The sequence below is a fragment of the Heptranchias perlo genome, chromosome 8 (genome assembly GCF_035084215.1).
Source record: "Heptranchias perlo isolate sHepPer1 chromosome 8, sHepPer1.hap1, whole genome shotgun sequence".
In the NCBI taxonomy this organism is placed as follows: Eukaryota; Metazoa; Chordata; class Chondrichthyes; order Hexanchiformes; family Hexanchidae; genus Heptranchias; species Heptranchias perlo.
This window is the reverse complement of record NC_090332.1, coordinates 59,115,598-59,132,705: the sequence shown is the minus strand read 5'-3', so window position 1 is coordinate 59,132,705 and position 17,108 is coordinate 59,115,598. Positions and strand designations below refer to the sequence as shown.

Below are 17,108 nucleotides of genomic sequence, written 5' to 3'. Positions count from 1 at the left end.
GACACACTTGCACATCCCCCCAGTTCATACTGACACTCTTCCCCCTCCTTCCCAGTTCATACTGGCACTCTTCCCCATCCCCCCAGTTCATACTGGCACTCTTCCCCATCCCCCCAGTTCATACTGACACTCTTCCCCATCCCCCCAGTTCATACTGACATTCTTCCCTCTCCTCCCCAGTTCATACTGACACTCTTCCCCCTCCTCCCCAGTTCACACTGACACTCTTCCCCATCCCCCCAGTTCATACTGACACTCTTCCCCATCCCCCCAGTTCATACTGACCCTCTTCCCCATCCCCCCAGTTCATGCTGGCCCTCTTCCCCATCCCCCCAGTTCATACTGGCCCTCTTCCCCATCCCCCCAGTTCATACTGGCCCTCTTCCCCATCCCCCCAGTTCATACTGGCCCTCTTCCCCATCCCCCCAGTTCATACTGGCCCTCTTCCCCATCCCCCCAGTTCATACTGGCCCTCTTCCCCATCCCCCCAGTTCATACTGGCCCTCTTCCCCATCCCCCCAGTTCATACTGACACTCTTCCCCATCCCCCCAGTTCATACTGACACTCTTCCCCATCCCCCCAGTTCATACTGACACTCTTCCCCATCCCCCCAGTTCATGCTGACACTCTTCCCCATCCCCCCAGTTCATACTGACACTCTTTCCCATCCCCCCAGTTCATACTGACTCTCATCCCCATACCCCCAGTTCCTCCTGACCCTCTTCCCCATCCCCCCAGTTCCTACTGACTCTCTTCCCCCTCCTCCCAGTTCATACTGACACTCTTCCCCCTCCTCCCCAGTTCATACTGACACTCTTCCCCCTCCTCCCCAGTTCATACTGACACTCTTCCCCCTCCTCCCCAGTTCATACTGACACTCTTCCCCCTCCTCCCAGTTCATACTGACACTCTTGCCCCTCCTCCCCAGTTCATACTGACAATCTTCCCACTCCCCCCAGTTCATACTGACCCACTTCCCCCTCCTCCCGGTTCATACTGACTCTCTTCCCCCTCCTCCCAGTTCATACTGACAGTCTTCCCCATCCCCCCAGTTCATACTGACTCTCTTCCCCATCCCCCCAGTTCATACTGACTCTCTTCCCCATCCCCCCAGTTCATACTGACTCTCTTCCCCATCCCCCCAGTTCATACTGACTCTCTTCCCCATCCTCCCAGTTCATACTGACACTCTTCCCCATCCCCCCAGTTCATACTGACACTGTTCCCCCTCCTCCCCAGTTCATACTGACTCTCTTCCCCATCCCCCCAATTCATTCTGACACTCTTCCCCATGCCCCCAGTTCATACTGACACTCTTCCCCATCCCCCCAGTTCATACTGACACTCTTCCCTCTCCTCCCCAGTTCATACTGACACTCTTCCCTCTCCTCCCCAGTTCATACTGACACTCTTCCCCCTCCTCCCCAGTTCATACTGACACTCTTCCCCCTCCTCCCCAGTTCATACTGACACTCTTCCCCCTCCTCCCAGTTCATAGTGACACTCTTGCCCCTCCTCCCCAGTTCATACTGACACTCTTGCCCCTCCTCCCCAGTTCATACTGACACTCTTCCCACTCCCCCCAGTTCATACTGACCCACTTCCCCCTCCTCCCAGTTCATACTGACTCTCTTCCCCCTCCTCCCAGTTCATACTGACAGTCTTCCCCATCCCCCCAGTTCATACTGACTCTCTTCCCCATCCCCCCAGTTCATACTGACTCTCTTCCCCATCCCCCCAGTTCATACTGACTCTCTTCCCCATCCCCCCAGTTCATACTGACTCTCTTCCCCATCCTCCCAGTTCATACTGACACTCTTCCCCATCCCCCCAGTTCATACTGACACTCTTCCCCCTCCTCCCCAGTTCATACTGACTCTCTTCCCCATCCCCCCAATTCATTCTGACACTCTTCCCCATCCCCCCAGTTCATACTGACACTCTTCCCTCTCCTCCCCAGTTCATACTGACACTCTTCCCTCTCCTCCCCAGTTCATACTGACACTCTTCCCTCTCCTCCCCAGTTCATACTGACACTCTTCCCCATCCCCCCAGTTCCTACTGACACTCTTCCCCATCCCCCCAGTTCATACTGACACTCTTCCCCATCCCCCCAGTTCATACTGACTCTCTTCCCCCTCCTCCCAGTTCATACTGACACTCTTCCCTCTCCTCCCAGTTCATACTGACACTCTTCCCTCTCCTCCCCAGTTCATACTGACTCTCTTCCCCATCCCCCCAGTTCATACTCACACTCTTCCCCATCCCCCCAGTTCATACTGACCCTCTTCCCCATCCCCCCAGTTCATACTGTCACGCTTCCCCATCCCACCAGTTCATACTGACACTCTTCCCCCTCCTCCCAGTTCATACTGACACTCTTGCCCCTCCTCCCCAGTTCATACTGACACTCTTCCCACTCCCCCCAGTTCATACTGACCCACTTCCCCCTCCTCCCAGTTCATACTGACTCTCTTCCCCCTCCTCCCAGTTCATACTGACAGTCTTCCCCATCCCCCCAGTTCATACTGACTCTCTTCCCCATCCCCCCAGTTCATACTGACTCTCTTCCCCATCCCCCCAGTTCATACTGACTCTCTTCCCCATCCCCCCAGTTCATACTGTCACTCTTCCCCATCCCCCCAGTTCATACTGGCCCTCTTCCCCATCCCCCCAGTTCATACTGGCCCTCTTCCCCATCCCCCCAGTTCATACTGACACTCTTCCCCCTCCTCCCCAGTTCATACTGACACTCTTCCCTCTCCTCCCCAGTTCATACTGACACTCTTCCCCATCCCCCCAGTTCATACTGACACTCTTCCCCATCCCCCCAGTTCATACTGACACTCTTCCCCCTCCTCCCCAGTTCATACAGACACTCTTCCCCATCCCCCCAGTTCATACTGACCCTCTTGCCCCTCCTCCCCAGTTCATTCTGACACTTCCCCATCCCCCCAGTTCATACTGACCCTCTTCCCCATCCCCCCAGTTCATACTGACACTCTTCCCCATCCCCCCAGTTCATACTGACCCTCTTCCCCATCCCCCCAGTTCCTACTGACACTCTTCCCTCTCCTCCCCAGTTCATACTGACACTCTTCCCCATCCCCCCAGTTCATACTGACACTCTTCCCCATCCCCCCAGTTCATACTGACACTCTTCCCCATCCCCCCAGTTCATACTGACTCTCTTCCCCATCCCCCCAGTTCATACTGACACTCTTCCCCATCCCCCCAGTTCATACTGACACTCTTCCCCATCCCCCCAGTTCATACTGACCCTCTTCCCGATCCCCCCAGTTCATACTGACCCTCTTCCCCATCCCCCCAGTTCATACTGACCCTCTTCCCCATCCCCCAGTTCATACTGACCCTCTTCCCCATCCCCCCAGTTCATACTGACCCTCTTCCCCATCCCCCCAGTTCATACTGACCCTCTTCCCCATCCCCCCAGTTCATACTGACCCTCTTCCCCATCCCCCCAGTTCATACTGACACTCTTCCCCCTCCTCCCAGTTCATACTGACACTCTTCCCACTCCCCCCAGTTCATACTGACACTCTTCCCCATCCCCCCAGTTCCAACTGACACTCTTCCCTCTCCTCCCCAGTTCATACTGACTCTCTTCCCCATCCCCCCAATTCATACTGACATTCTTCCCCATCCCCCCAGTTCCTACTGACTCTCTTCCCCCTCCTCCCAGTTCATACTGACACTCTTCCCCCTCCTCCCCAGTTCATACTGACACTCTTCCCCATCCCCCCAGTTCATACTGACACTCTTCCCACTCCCCCCAGTTCATACTGACCCACTTCCCCCTCCTCCCAGTTCATACTGACTCTCTTCCCCCTCCTCCCAGTTCATACTGACACTCTTCCCCATCCCCCCAGTTCATACTGACCCTCTTCCCGATCCCCCCAGTTCATACTGACCCTCTTCCCCATCCCCCCAGTTCATACTGACCCTCTTCCCCATCCCCCCAGTTCATACTGACCCTCTTCCCCATCCCCCCAGTTCATACTGACCCTCTTCCCCATCCCCCCAGTTCATACTGACCCTCTTCCCCATCCCCCCAGTTCATACTGACCCTCTTCCCCATCCCCCCAGTTCATACTGACCCTCTTCCCCATCCCCCCAGTTCATACTGACACTCTTCCCCATCCCCCCAGTTCATACTGACCCTCTTCCCCATCCCCCCAGTTCCTACTGACACTCTTCCCTCTCCTCCCCAGTTCATACTGACACTCTTCCCCATCCCCCCAGTTCATACTGACACTCTTCCCCATCCCCCCAGTTCATACTGACACTCTTCCCCATCCCCCCAGTTCATACTGACTCTCTTCCCCATCCCCCCAGTTCATACTGACACTCTTCCCCATCCCCCCAGTTCATACTGACACTCTTCCCCATCCCCCCAGTTCATACTGACCCTCTTCCCGATCCCCCCAGTTCATACTGACCCTCTTCCCCATCCCCCCAGTTCATACTGACCCTCTTCCCCATCCCCCCAGTTCATACTGACCCTCTTCCCCATCCCCCCAGTTCCTACTGACACTCTTCCCTCTCCTCCCCAGTTCATACTGACACTCTTCCCCATCCCCCCAGTTCATACTGACACTCTTCCCCATCCCCCCAGTTCATACTGACACTCTTCCCCATCCCCCCAGTTCATACTGACACTCTTCCCCATCCCCCCAGTTCATACTGACACTCTTCCCCATCCCCCCAAGGCTGCTTACCTCTTGTTATATCTCCCTTTATCATTGACGTGATTTCATCTGTAATCATTGAGGCTACTCCTCCCCCTCTTCCATTTTCCCTTCTCTCTCCTGTCGACCTTATAACCCGGTATAATTAGTTCCCAATCCTGACCATCCTGCAGCCATCTCTCAGTAATAGCTGTCATGTCAGACCCTCCAATTTGAATTTGAACCTGTAGTTCATTTAATTTATTCCTTATGCTCCGTGCATTTGTATATAGAACTCTTAGTTGGGCCACACACCCTCGCCTGACCTTCAGCTTTGATGCTGGGTTGATCGCCTTACGCCTTCTAGTTTTCACTTTATCTGTCTTGCCTAAAGTACACTTTCTTTCCGCTGCTCTACGCTTTTCCCTTTCACTTGTTCTTGAATAACTGTTTGTACTATTTGTATTGTAAATTTCCCCTGGGTATTCCCCTCTCTTGCTGCTCTCAACTTTGTTCCCTTCTGACTCCCCGCTCAGGTTCCCATCCCCCTGCCACTCTAGTTTAAACCTTCCCCAACAGCACTAGCAAACACCCCCACGAGGACATTGGTCCCGGTCCTGCTCAGGTGTCACCCGTCCCGCTTGTACAGGTCCCACCTTCCCCAGAACCGGCCCCAATGTCCCAGGAATCCAAATCCCTCTCTCCTACACCATCCCTGCAGCCACGCATTCATCCTGTCTATTCTCCTGTTCCTATACTCACTAGCACGTGGCACCGGTAGTAATCCTGAGATCACTACCTTTGAAGTCCTGCTGTTTAATTTATCTCCTAACTCCTTAAATTCACCTTGCAGGACCTCATCCCTTTTTTTACCTATGTCGTTGGTACCAATATGGACCACGACTACTGGCTGTTCACCCTCCCCCTCCAGAATGCCCTGCAGCCGCTCCGTGACATCCTTGACCCTAGCACCAGGGAGGCAACATACCATCCTGGAGTCACATTTACGGCCGCAGAAACGCCTATCTGTTCCCCTTACAATGGAATCCCCTATCACTATAGCCCTGCCACTCTTCCTCCCCTCTTGTGCAGCAGAGCCACCCATGGTGCCACGAACTTGGCTCTTGCTGCTTTCCCCTGATAAGCCATCTCCCCCAACAGTATCCAAAGCAGAATATCTGTTTGAGAGGGAGATGGCCCCAGGGGACTCCTGCTCTACCTGCATAGTCCTTTTACTCTGCCTGGCGGTCACCCATTTCCTTTCTGCCTGCGTAATCTTTACCTGCGGTGTGACCACCTCACTGAACGTGCTATCCACGATAGTCTCAGCATCGCGGATGCTCCACAGTGAATCCACCCGCAGCTCCAGCTCCGAAATGCGGTTAGCCAGTAGCTGCAGCTGGACACACTTCCTGCACACATGGTCACCAGGGACACTGGTAGTGCCCATGACTTCCCACATAGTGCAGGAGGAGCATATCACGGGTGCGAGCTGTGCTGCCATGACTTGCCTTAGACTCTCAGACTCTCCTCCCGCTCTCGGTCTCTCCTTTTATACTGTGCTCACCTCTCGGACTCTCCTGCCTCACCTGTGACATCGCACAGTAGTTTTCTCTTGTTGCAGGTCTGCTGCTGCTTTTATTCCCCAATCTCAGTCTTCTGCTGCTCAGGTCCACTGCCGCTCTGCGGAAAAAGTTAGGAAAAGCAAGGCAAAGCAGCACCTCCTTCCCCCACTTCACCGAACTCCCACACTTACCAAACTCTTAGCATATCACTCTGTGTTGGCCGCACTCTTCCCCAACACCCCCGTTCACACTGACACTCTTCCCCTTCCCCCCAGTTCATACTGACACTTTTCCCCATCCCCCCAGTTCATCCTGACACACTTCCCCACCCCCCCAGTTCATCCTGACACACTTCCCCATCCCCCCATTTCATACTGACCCTCTTTCCCATCCCCCCAGTTCATACTGACCCTCTTTCCCATCCCCCCAGTTCATTCTGACCCTCTTTCCCATCCCCCCAGTTCATACTGACACTCTTTCCCATCCCCCCAGTTCATACTGACCCTCTTCCCCATCCCCCCAGTTCATACTGACCCTCTTTTCCATCCTCCCAGTTCATACTGACCCTCTTCCCCCTCCTCCCCAGTTCATACTGACACTCTTTCCCATCCCCCCAGTTTATACTGACACTCTTCCCCCTCCTCCCCAGTTCATACTGACACTTTTCCCCATCCCCCCAGTTCATCCTGACACACTTCCCCACCCCCCCAGTTCATCCTGACACACTTCCCCATCCCCCCATTTCATACTGACCCTCTTTCCCATCCCCCCAGTTCATACTGACCCTCTTTCCCATCCCCCCAGTTCATACTGACCCTCTTCCCCATCCCCCCAGTTCATACTGACCCTCTTCCCCATCCCCCCAGTTCATACTGACCCTCTTTCCCATCCCCCCAGTTTATACTGACACTCTTCCCCCTCCTCCCCAGTTCATACTGACACTTTTCCCCATCCCCCCAGTTCATCCTGACACACTTCCCCACCCCCCCAGTTCATCCTGACACACTTCCCCATCCCCCCATTTCATACTGACCCTCTTTCCCATCCCCCCAGTTCATACTGACCCTCTTTCCCATCCCCCCAGTTCATACTGACACTCTTTCCCATCCCCCCAGTTCATACTGACACTCTTTCCCATCCCCCCAGTTCATTCTGACCCTCTTTCCCATCCCCCCAGTTCATACTGACACTCTTTCCCATCCCCCCAGTTCATACTGACCCTCTTCCCCATCCCCCCAGTTCATACTGACCCTCTTTTCCATCCTCCCAGTTCATACTGACCCTCTTCCCCCTCCTCCCCAGTTCATACTGACACTCTTCCCTCTCCTCCCCAGTTCATACTGACACTCTTCCCTCTCCTCCCCAGTTCATTCTGACCCTCTTCCCCATCCCCCCAGTTCATACTGACACTGTTCTCCATCCCCCCAGTTCATCCTGACACACTTCCCCATCCCCCCAGTTCATACTGACACTTTTCCCCATCCCCCCAGTTCATCCTGACACACTTCCCCATCCCCCCAGTTCATACTGACAATTTTCCCCATCCCCCCAGTTCATACTGACACTTTTCCCCATCCCCCCAGTTCATCCTAACACACTTCCCCATCCCCCCAGTTCATCCTGACACACTTCCCCATCCCCCCAGTTCATACTGACCCTCCTTCCCATCCCCCCAGTTCATACTGACCCTCTTTCCCATCCCCCCAGTTCCTACTGACACTCTTCCCCATCCCCCCAGTTCATACTGACCCTCTTCCCCATCCCCCCAGTTCATACTGACACCCTTCCCCATCCCCCCAGTTCATACTGACCCTCTTCCCCATCCCCCCAGTTCATACTGACACCCTTTCCCATCCCCCCAGTTCATACTGACCCTCTTTCCCATCCCCCCAGTTCATACTGACCCTCTTCCCCATCCCCCCAGTTCATACTGACCCTCTTCCCTCTCCTCCCCAGTTCATACTGACCCTCTTCCCTCTCCTCCCCAGTTCATACTGACCCTCTTTTCCATCCTCCCAGTTCATACTGACACTCTTCCCCATCCCCCCAGTTCATACTGACCCTCTTTCCCATTCTCCCGGTTCATACTGACCCTCTTTTCCATCCCCCCAGTTCATCCTGACACACTTCCCCATCCCCCCAGTTCATACTGACACTCTTCCCCATCCCCCCAGTTCATACTGACACACTTCCCCATCCCCCCAGTTCATATTGACACTCTTCCCCATCCCCCCAGTTCATACTGACACACTTCCCCATCCCCCCAGTTCATATTGACCCTCTTTCCCATCCCCCCAGTTCATACTGACACTCTTTCCCATCCCCCCAGTTCATACTGACACTCTTCCCCCTCCCCCCAGTTCATACTGACACTCTTCCCCATCCCCCCAGTTCATACTGACACTCTTCCCCATCCCCCCAGTTCATACTGACCCTCTTCCCCATCCCCCCAGTTCATACTGACCCTCTTCCCCATCCCCCCAGTTCATACTGACCCTCTTCCCCATCCCCCCAGTTCATACTGACACTCTTTCCCATCCCCCCAGTTCCTACTGACACTCTTCCCCATCCCCCAGTTCATACTGACCCTCTTTCCCATCCCCCCAGTTCCTACTGACACTCTTCCCCATCCCCCAGTTCATACTGACCCTCTTTCCCATCCCCCCAGTTCATACTGACCCTCTTCCCCATCCCCAGTTCATACTGACACTCTTCCCCATCCCCCCAGTTCATACTGACCCTCTTTCCCATCCCCCCAGTTCATACTGACGCTCTTCCCCATCCCCCCAGTTCATACTGACACTCTTCCCCATCCCCCCAGTTCATACTGACACTCTTCCCCATCCCCCCAGTTCATACTGACACTCTTCCCCATCCCCCCAGTTCCTACTGACACTCTTCCCCATCCCCCAGCTCACACTGAAACTCTTCCCCCTCCCCCCAGTTGATGCTGATACACTTGTCCATCCTCCCCCAGTTCATGCTGGAACGCTTCCACTTCTTTAGATCATGGTGGCATTTTTTGCACCCCCACGCATTTCATGTTGGTTTTCGAGGCCCTTTCCCAGTTCATATTGGCCTGCTTCCCCCTCCCACAATTCACACTGACACTCTTACTTCCCCCAGTTTATGCTGACCATTTCCCTGTCTCTCCCCAACCCACACTGGCATTATTTTCCCACCAGCCTCCTCCACCTCCAGTTTGTGACTCAGTCTTTCCTGATTTCTTCCTGCCATCTGCTCCTACCTCCTATGCTAACTACCATGATCTAGATAACGTAACCTGCTGCTGCCGTCAAAAATTAACATACAAAATGAGCTCAGGTCCCAAGATTCTCATTACATGGAGGGAGAAAACTGAGTGATTTACATTCTCTAGGGATAGTATCATCGAGGTTGAAAGCGATGTGATGGTGTTGGCCGACTCGGTGCTCACAGCAGAGCACCGATTATCAAAGTAAATAGAATGTTGAACTGTATAGGCAAAACAGAAGACCTTCAATCAGAAGGTGTCATGCTGAAACTGTACTGTGCTCTAGTAATACTGCACCCTAAGTGCTGTGTCCATTCTAGTCACCAAGATGCAAGGAAGAGACATTCAAGTCCTGGAGACAGTGCAGGAAAGAGCCACATGGCTGGTACCTAGCCTCGGAAGACTGAGTTATGAAAAAAAGACTGGAAGGCTTGGGTTATTGAGCATTGAAAGAAGACGGACTTCATAGAGATGTATAAGATCGTAAATGGCATGGAACAGGTCATTCTGGGGCAGGTTGCAAGTTCCCCATCTCCTGTAAATCTGGGAGAAGTGTTGCTCCTGAAATTCCTAGCAGATTGGCCAGTCCAGAGAGGAGGAGGGAGCTTTTTAAAATCCAATCAAATTCTGAGAGATTTTTTTCTTCCAAAGGTAGGCTGCCCCGTTAACTAACTGGGGTGAAGGTCAAAGGAGAAATCAGACTGAGGGTAATTCTGAGGCAGAACAGTGGCAAAAATAGAATGCCATTTGGCACCTCATCCATTGTTAATTATGATATTTGACACAGTCTGCAATCTGATATGTAAAATGTTACACTTTATGCTCTGAGACTCCGCTTCAAAGAACCTTAACCCTTTGTAAACTGTAGCACCATATAGAATCATAGAAGTTACAACATGGAAACAGGCCCTTCGGCCCAACATGTCCATGTCGCCCAGTTTATACCACTAAGCTAGTCCCAATTGCCTGCACTTGGCCCATATCCCTCGATACCCATCTTCCCCATGTAACTGTCCAAATGCTTTTTAAAAGACAAAATTGTACCCGCCTCTACTACTGCCTCTGGCAGCTCGTTCCAGACACTCACCACCCTTTGAGTGAAAAAATTGCCCCTCTGGATCCTTTTGTATCTCTCCCCTCTCACCTTAAATCTGTGCCCCCTCGTTATAGACTCCCCTACCTTTGGGAAAAGATTTTGACTATCGACCTTATCTATGCCCCTCATTATTTTATAGACTTCTATAAGATCACCCCTTAACCTCCTACTCTCCAGGGAATAAAGTCCCGGTCTGTCTAACCTCTCCCTGTAAGTCAAACCATCAAGTCCCGGTAGCATCCTAGTAAATCTTTTCTGCACTCTTTCTAGTTTAATAATATCCTTTCTATAATAGGGTGACCAGAACTGTACACAGTACTCCAAGTGTGGCCTCACCAATGCCCTGTACAACTTCAACAAGACATCCCAACTCCTGCATTCAATGTTCTGACCAATGAAACCAAGCATGCTGAATGCCTTCTTCACCACCCTATCCACCTGTGACTCCACTTTCAAGGAGCTATGAATCTGTACTCCTAGATCTCTTTGTTCGATAACTCTCCCCAACGCCCTACCATTAACGGAGTAGGTCCTGGCCCGATTCGATCTACCAAAATGCATCACCTCACATTTATCTAAATTAAACTCCATCTGCCATTCATCGGCCCACTGGCCCAATTTATCAAGATCCCGTTGCAATCCTAGATAACCTTCTTCACTGTCCACAATGCCACCAATCTTGGTGTCATCTGCAAACTTACTAACCATGCCTCCTAAATTCTCATCCAAATCATTAATATAAATAACAAATAACAGCGGACCCAGCACCGATCCCTGAGGCACACCGCTGGACACAGGCATCCAGTTTGAAAAACAACCCTCGACAACCACCCTCTGTCTTCTGTCGTCAAGCCAATTTTGTATCCAATTGGCTACCTCACCTTGGATCCCATGAGATTTAACCTTATGTAACAACCTACCATGCGGTACCTTGTCAAATGCTTTGCTGAAGTCCATGTAGACCACGTCTACTGCACAGCCCTCATCTATCTTCTTGGTTACCCCTTCAAAAAACTCAATCAAATTCGTGAGACATGATTTTCCTCTCACAAAACCATGCTGACTGTTCCTAATTAGTCCCTGCCTCTCCAAATGCCTGTAGATTCTGTCCCTCAGAATACCCTCTAACAACTTACCCACTACAGATGTCAGACTCACTGGTCTGTAGTTCCCAGGCTTTTCCCTGCCGCCCTTCTTAAACAAAGGCACAACATTTGCTACCCTCCAATCTTCAGGCACCTCACCTGTAGCGGTGGATGATTCAAATATCTCTGCTAGGGGACCCGCAATTTCCTCCCTAACCTCCCATAACGTCCTGGGATACATTTCATCAGGTCCCGGAGATTTATCTACCTTGATGCGCGTTAAGACTTCCAGCACCTCCCTCTCTGTAATATGTACACTCCTCAAGACATCACTATTTATTTCCCCAAGTTCCCTAACATCCATGCCTTTCTCAACCGTAAATACCGATGTGAAATATTCATTCAAATTTGATAAATATGATGGTGCAACTTCGAGAGGGCTTTCACTCGACCTGTTTCCAGGCAAATGGGTACAGCTGAGTGTCTGACACACAGGAAAACCCATCACCATGAAATCCATACAGGTAGAGTGTCTGCGTGATCGGGAGTGCACAAAGCTTGGACACAGGTTGGTAGACCCAAGGCTAAGCAAGATCCAACTGTGTGTAAGAGTACTGCTGGATTTTAACCAGCTAACACCATGTAGCTAACCAGGTCAGCACATATAAGCTTCCTGTTGTTTATCCAGCTAGCATCACCCTACCCTTTAGACCATTCGTTTGCATGGTTATCTGGAGCCCCCAGTGAGAATTCTATCCATCCAGGTTCCTTTAATGAGCCAAACTGTCGGGTCAAACATTAATAGTGCTCTGTAGTACTGTGGACCTGCTTAGTTAAGGCATCAGTGTACCAAATTTGCCAAACTTCCATTGTCAGGCAAGGGAGGATAGTCAGTAGTTGGTCATTACACAACTAACAGGTTCGGAGCCTTCGCTAGGCAAATAACAGATGCCAGGAGCTCCTCACAAGTGGAGAGGTGAGCGGCACAACTTCCCATGAAACAAATGGACAAGAGAATTGCCACCACCCTCCTTCAGCAGGATACGTAACGTAGAATGGTGGTCTCACCAGTTGGCAGTCTGGAGCTTCAATAGCAACCTTGCCTCTCTGTAACCTAAATGGGATAGGCACTGAGCCCTGGATATATGGGTGCGGAACCAGTGCATCAGAAGATTTCCATAATCATTATCTCTCTGCTAACCCTTAACTGTCATCAAATCCTTCTAGCTTTTGATACTAGCTGGTGAATTCTGTCTACTCTTTTTTTGTTTCATTTACCCCTTGATCTGTATATTTTCCTGTTTATTGCTGTAACATGTTGCATCCTGTGTGTTTTTTTAAAAAGTCGGTGAAAAGAAAACACTGTATTTTCAACATTTACAATCTCTCCAGGATGACACAGAATTAAAGGTTAATGAGCTTCAGGGTTGAAAAGTACCATGGCTAATGAGTGCATGATGAAAGATAAATTTCATGTATTTATGTTGCTCTGTTTGATGAAAAATAATTGCCAAACTGAGTGGACTGTGTCAGGACTGCATAACTGATCAAAGGTGATTTAATGATTCCTAGGAGGACAGGCATTCAAAAGGATTCACTAGATCTATGGAGAATTTGTTCTGGTCCCTCACAGGCCACATGAAACGTAAGTCAACTCAGCTCCATCTCTCCAGTTTTGGTGTCTTGTTTGAACTTTCTTCTTACAAGGGGTTAAATATTTGGTTCTTTGTGGCACTTTAATTTGAGGTCATCTGATCAGGTTCAGGAGCCTTTCAATGAGACAAAAATTCTGACGTTCCCTCATAACCGAGAAACTGGACTCCAAGTTGTTGTTCCAAATGCACAGCAGGCCTACCAGTACCTGTAAAGAAAAAAGCTAGGTTATTGCAATGGTGGTGTTTGCCTTGTGGGAGCCTCTTTACAAAGGATCGGTTTGGGGCCCCTACCTTTTATAAGACAACTTGCGACTGGATCTGCTCGGGGTCCCGTGCGATTGCACGGTCCTAACACCACCCCTGGGTTAATGTTTTTGGGTGTGGATTGCAGATTGTATCGCTGCATTTAAGAATACTAGTCAATGAATTCTGTGTAACCTGTTTTCATGTTGATTATATCCCACAATATTGTGTATCACACATCTGGTGCTGCCTGGATGTGCTGACATTCTCCATCTCAGACTTAGAGCGAAACTTGGAAGATTCAGCTGAAGAAACCAATTAACAATTTTTTAAAAATTTGAATTCAAAAGATTTCCATGATGGCTTCACAAAAAATAAAGCAACCAAAAAGATCTCTATCTAGTCACATTTTAAAGCTATAATTATGAAGGATTCCGCCAACAATACAGTTCATCATGTGTTGCTCTCCATTTTAATGAGAAAAAATACAACTAACTTTACAAAATCTGAAGCAGGGTAGGCAGCTCGGACTCCAAAATGACTTGGGGTTTCCAGGCGCAATTTTAACCCAGCCCACCCAGCACAGACAAGGCGGGCGGGTGGTTAGAACTGTCGGGCGATTCGCGCTGCGTTCCCAACGTGTTTGCGGCCACTGCCATTTTAACTGCCAGGATTCCGTCAGTGCAGAGGTCACCACCGCAGGCAGATGGGGGCCTAATTAGCACTTGAAATTCATGGCTCAATGGCGTCACAGCGCCACAATGTGATTTTAACTTTATATCATGGGAGGCCCGCATGGTGTCAAAGCTGCCAGTGAAACTTGGCGTGAGGCATCAGTGTGAGCAGAAGAGGCCAAGGTAAGTTACATTTTTGGAAGGATCCGTTGGGGGTTTAAGAGAAGTAGAAGTACTCATGCAAGAATCCTTGGGCCTCTCCTGCCGTGATCTTGCCTTTCCCTCCTCTGATCAGCATCAGCTGTATGACCCCGAGCACTTACCCTTTGCCGAGGACTGTTCCCCCAGATCCCCGGCACTGTCTATTTCTCACCCCATTCCGCTCCTGCTCGTCGGCCTTGACGTTATTCCTGCCTGCTTCGGGCAGGACACAGACCTCAAATATTAAACTGAATTCTGGGCCCTAGGAAGGCCCAGGCCTCACGCTGATGAGCCCTTGCTCACCCCACCCTGCACCCTGCTGCACAGAACACGTCCCAGGCTAAAATCCGGGCTTCTAGTCATGAAAAAGTGTGTCTCTGGAACATTTTCAAGTACTTTATGGCGTTTCTCAGTTCCACTGATAAATCTGATTCTATGTTCTAGTCTAAAGTAAATTAGTATTGAAAAGGTTGCCGAACAGAATGCTTTTTATGTTATAGTACAGTAAACTTGTCTTTAACATTTGGATCTCTCTAGAAATCTCCAAGTCCAATGAAGATGTGATGAAGGACAGCAAATTACTCACAGCAAATTATGGGACAAAGGAGTGTGAACTGAAAAAAGAGAGAAGTCAGTCGGACACAGCCTTAGCCAACACGAGCAAGGTATGGTCTGCACAACTTTTTTGGAAAGATAGCATGGTGATTTAGGGAGCATTTCAACTACAAGATTAGTCCTGGTGTAAATCTGGAGTTAAGGCCTGAACTGAGTCCTCTTCCTGGGAGAATCTCACTTCACTTCGCTCTAGAGTCAGGTCAGGCCCTAACAGGCTGCCTATACACAATAGGAACATACAAGAATGGAAAGGGAAAGACCAGGTGGTCCATCGAGCCTGTGCAATGGTGTAACTTCGGAATGCCATCAGCCCCTCCACTTCACGTGGACATGTGATCCCCTGGGACAGGCAGAAAAACAGAGAAAATAACCTTAGTCCAATTTTGGAAAAAATCTCTGGGAAATTCCTCTCTCACCCCTGAAGGCGATCAAGCAAAACTCCAGGAGACCATGGAGACTGGGAAACACAATCTCAAATGTCCCACATAGCCATGTGTGTAGATGTTTGCCACTCGCAGGAACTCCTCCAGCTCTCTTTTGTTGAAATGTTGAATCCGTGGGGCTCTGCTGGTTTGCTGGGGCTGTAACACTATAACTCATTTACCCGGACCTGCGATCACTGCTGATGAGGCTCCCCACCAACATGGAATGAACTCTTCTAATCGTACCATGCCCGTGAAGCATGTAAGGGACGGTCTTTCAAATCCCTGCCCCTAACAGGAAGCATAGTCAGTCGCTGCCTGTAACTTTACCTCCAGTAACTTTAAATGAACGGGAAATCATACGCAGCGAGCCATGGCTTCCCGATATGGGACAGAGAGGGACAGTGAGGCGCCGTGCCGAGAGCTGGGATTTGGAAAGTCACCCCTGTTGTAGAGGGCGGGAATGTACTGCTTTCTGGAGGTAGCTGGTACCTGGAGTCGAGTACAAGTGATGGGATGGCATTTGATGGGTTGCCAAGTGATGGCAACGAGTTTTCCAGGTAGTGGTTTAAACAAAGATCAGTTTGTGTAGTAAAGTGCATAAATAATGTTTGAGCCGGCTTGGACTGGAGTCTGAATTCCAGCCTTAAACTCCTTGCCCGAAATCTGCTATCCCATTTGTGTACTGAACAAGGATAATTTTACAAAATTGAGCTGGGAATTCAGACCGGCGGTCCCCATGATTTTACAACCAGCAAACTCTGCTGCCCATATCCTAACTCGCACCAAATCCTGTTTGCCCATCACCCCTCTCCTCGCCAGCCTACATTGGCTCCTGGACCCCCAGCGCCTCTAATTTAAAATTCTCATCCTTGTGTTTAAATCCCTTCATCGCCCAGCCCCTCCTTATCTAACATCCTCCGGCCCTACAATACCCCCAAACTCTCTGTTACTCTGACTCCGGCCTCTTGTATGTCCCCATTCCATTCGCCCCATCATTGGTGGCCATTCCTTCAGTCGCTTAGGTATCATGCTCTGGAATTCCATAAGAACATATGAAATAGGAGCAGGAGTAGGCCATACAGCCCCTTGAGCCTGCTCCGCCATTGAATAAGATCATGGCTGATCTCCGACCTCAACTCCACTTTCGTGCCTGATTCCCATATCCCTTGATTCCCTTAGAGTCCAAAAATCTATCTATCTCAGCCTTAAATATACTCAACGACTCAGCATCCACAGCCCTCTGGGATAGAGAACTCCAAAGATTCACAACCCTCTGAGTGAAGAAATTCCTCCTCATCTCAGTCTTAAATGGCAGACCCGTTATCCTGAGACTATGCCCTCTAGTTCTAGACTCTCCAGCCAGGGAAAACCACCTCTCAGCATCTACCCTGTCAATCCCCCTCAGAATCTTATATGTTTTAATGAGATCACCTCTCATTCTTCCAAACTCCAGAGAATATAGGCCCATTCTACTCTACCTCTCCTCATAGGACAACCTTCTCATCCCAGGAATTAATCTAGTGAACCTTCACTGCACTGCCTCTAAGGCAAGTATATCCTTCCTTAGATAAGGAGACCAAAACTGTACGCTGTACTCCAGGTGGGGA

The 17,108-nt window shown here is 50.5% G+C and overlaps 1 protein-coding gene across 1 annotated transcript in view; it reads left to right on the top strand.

The window, feature by feature from the left end:
* The window catches only part of sytl3 (synaptotagmin-like 3), a 224,266-nt gene that overhangs the window by 160,593 nt on the left and 46,565 nt on the right, over nt 1-17,108 (top strand). Inside the window, exons 9-10 of the mRNA XM_067989558.1 lie at nt 13,261-13,333; nt 14,999-15,162. Of these exons, the coding sequence (XP_067845659.1) occupies nt 13,261-13,333; nt 14,999-15,162 (237 nt within the window). The remainder of the gene's footprint in view (nt 1-13,260; nt 13,334-14,998; nt 15,163-17,108) is intronic.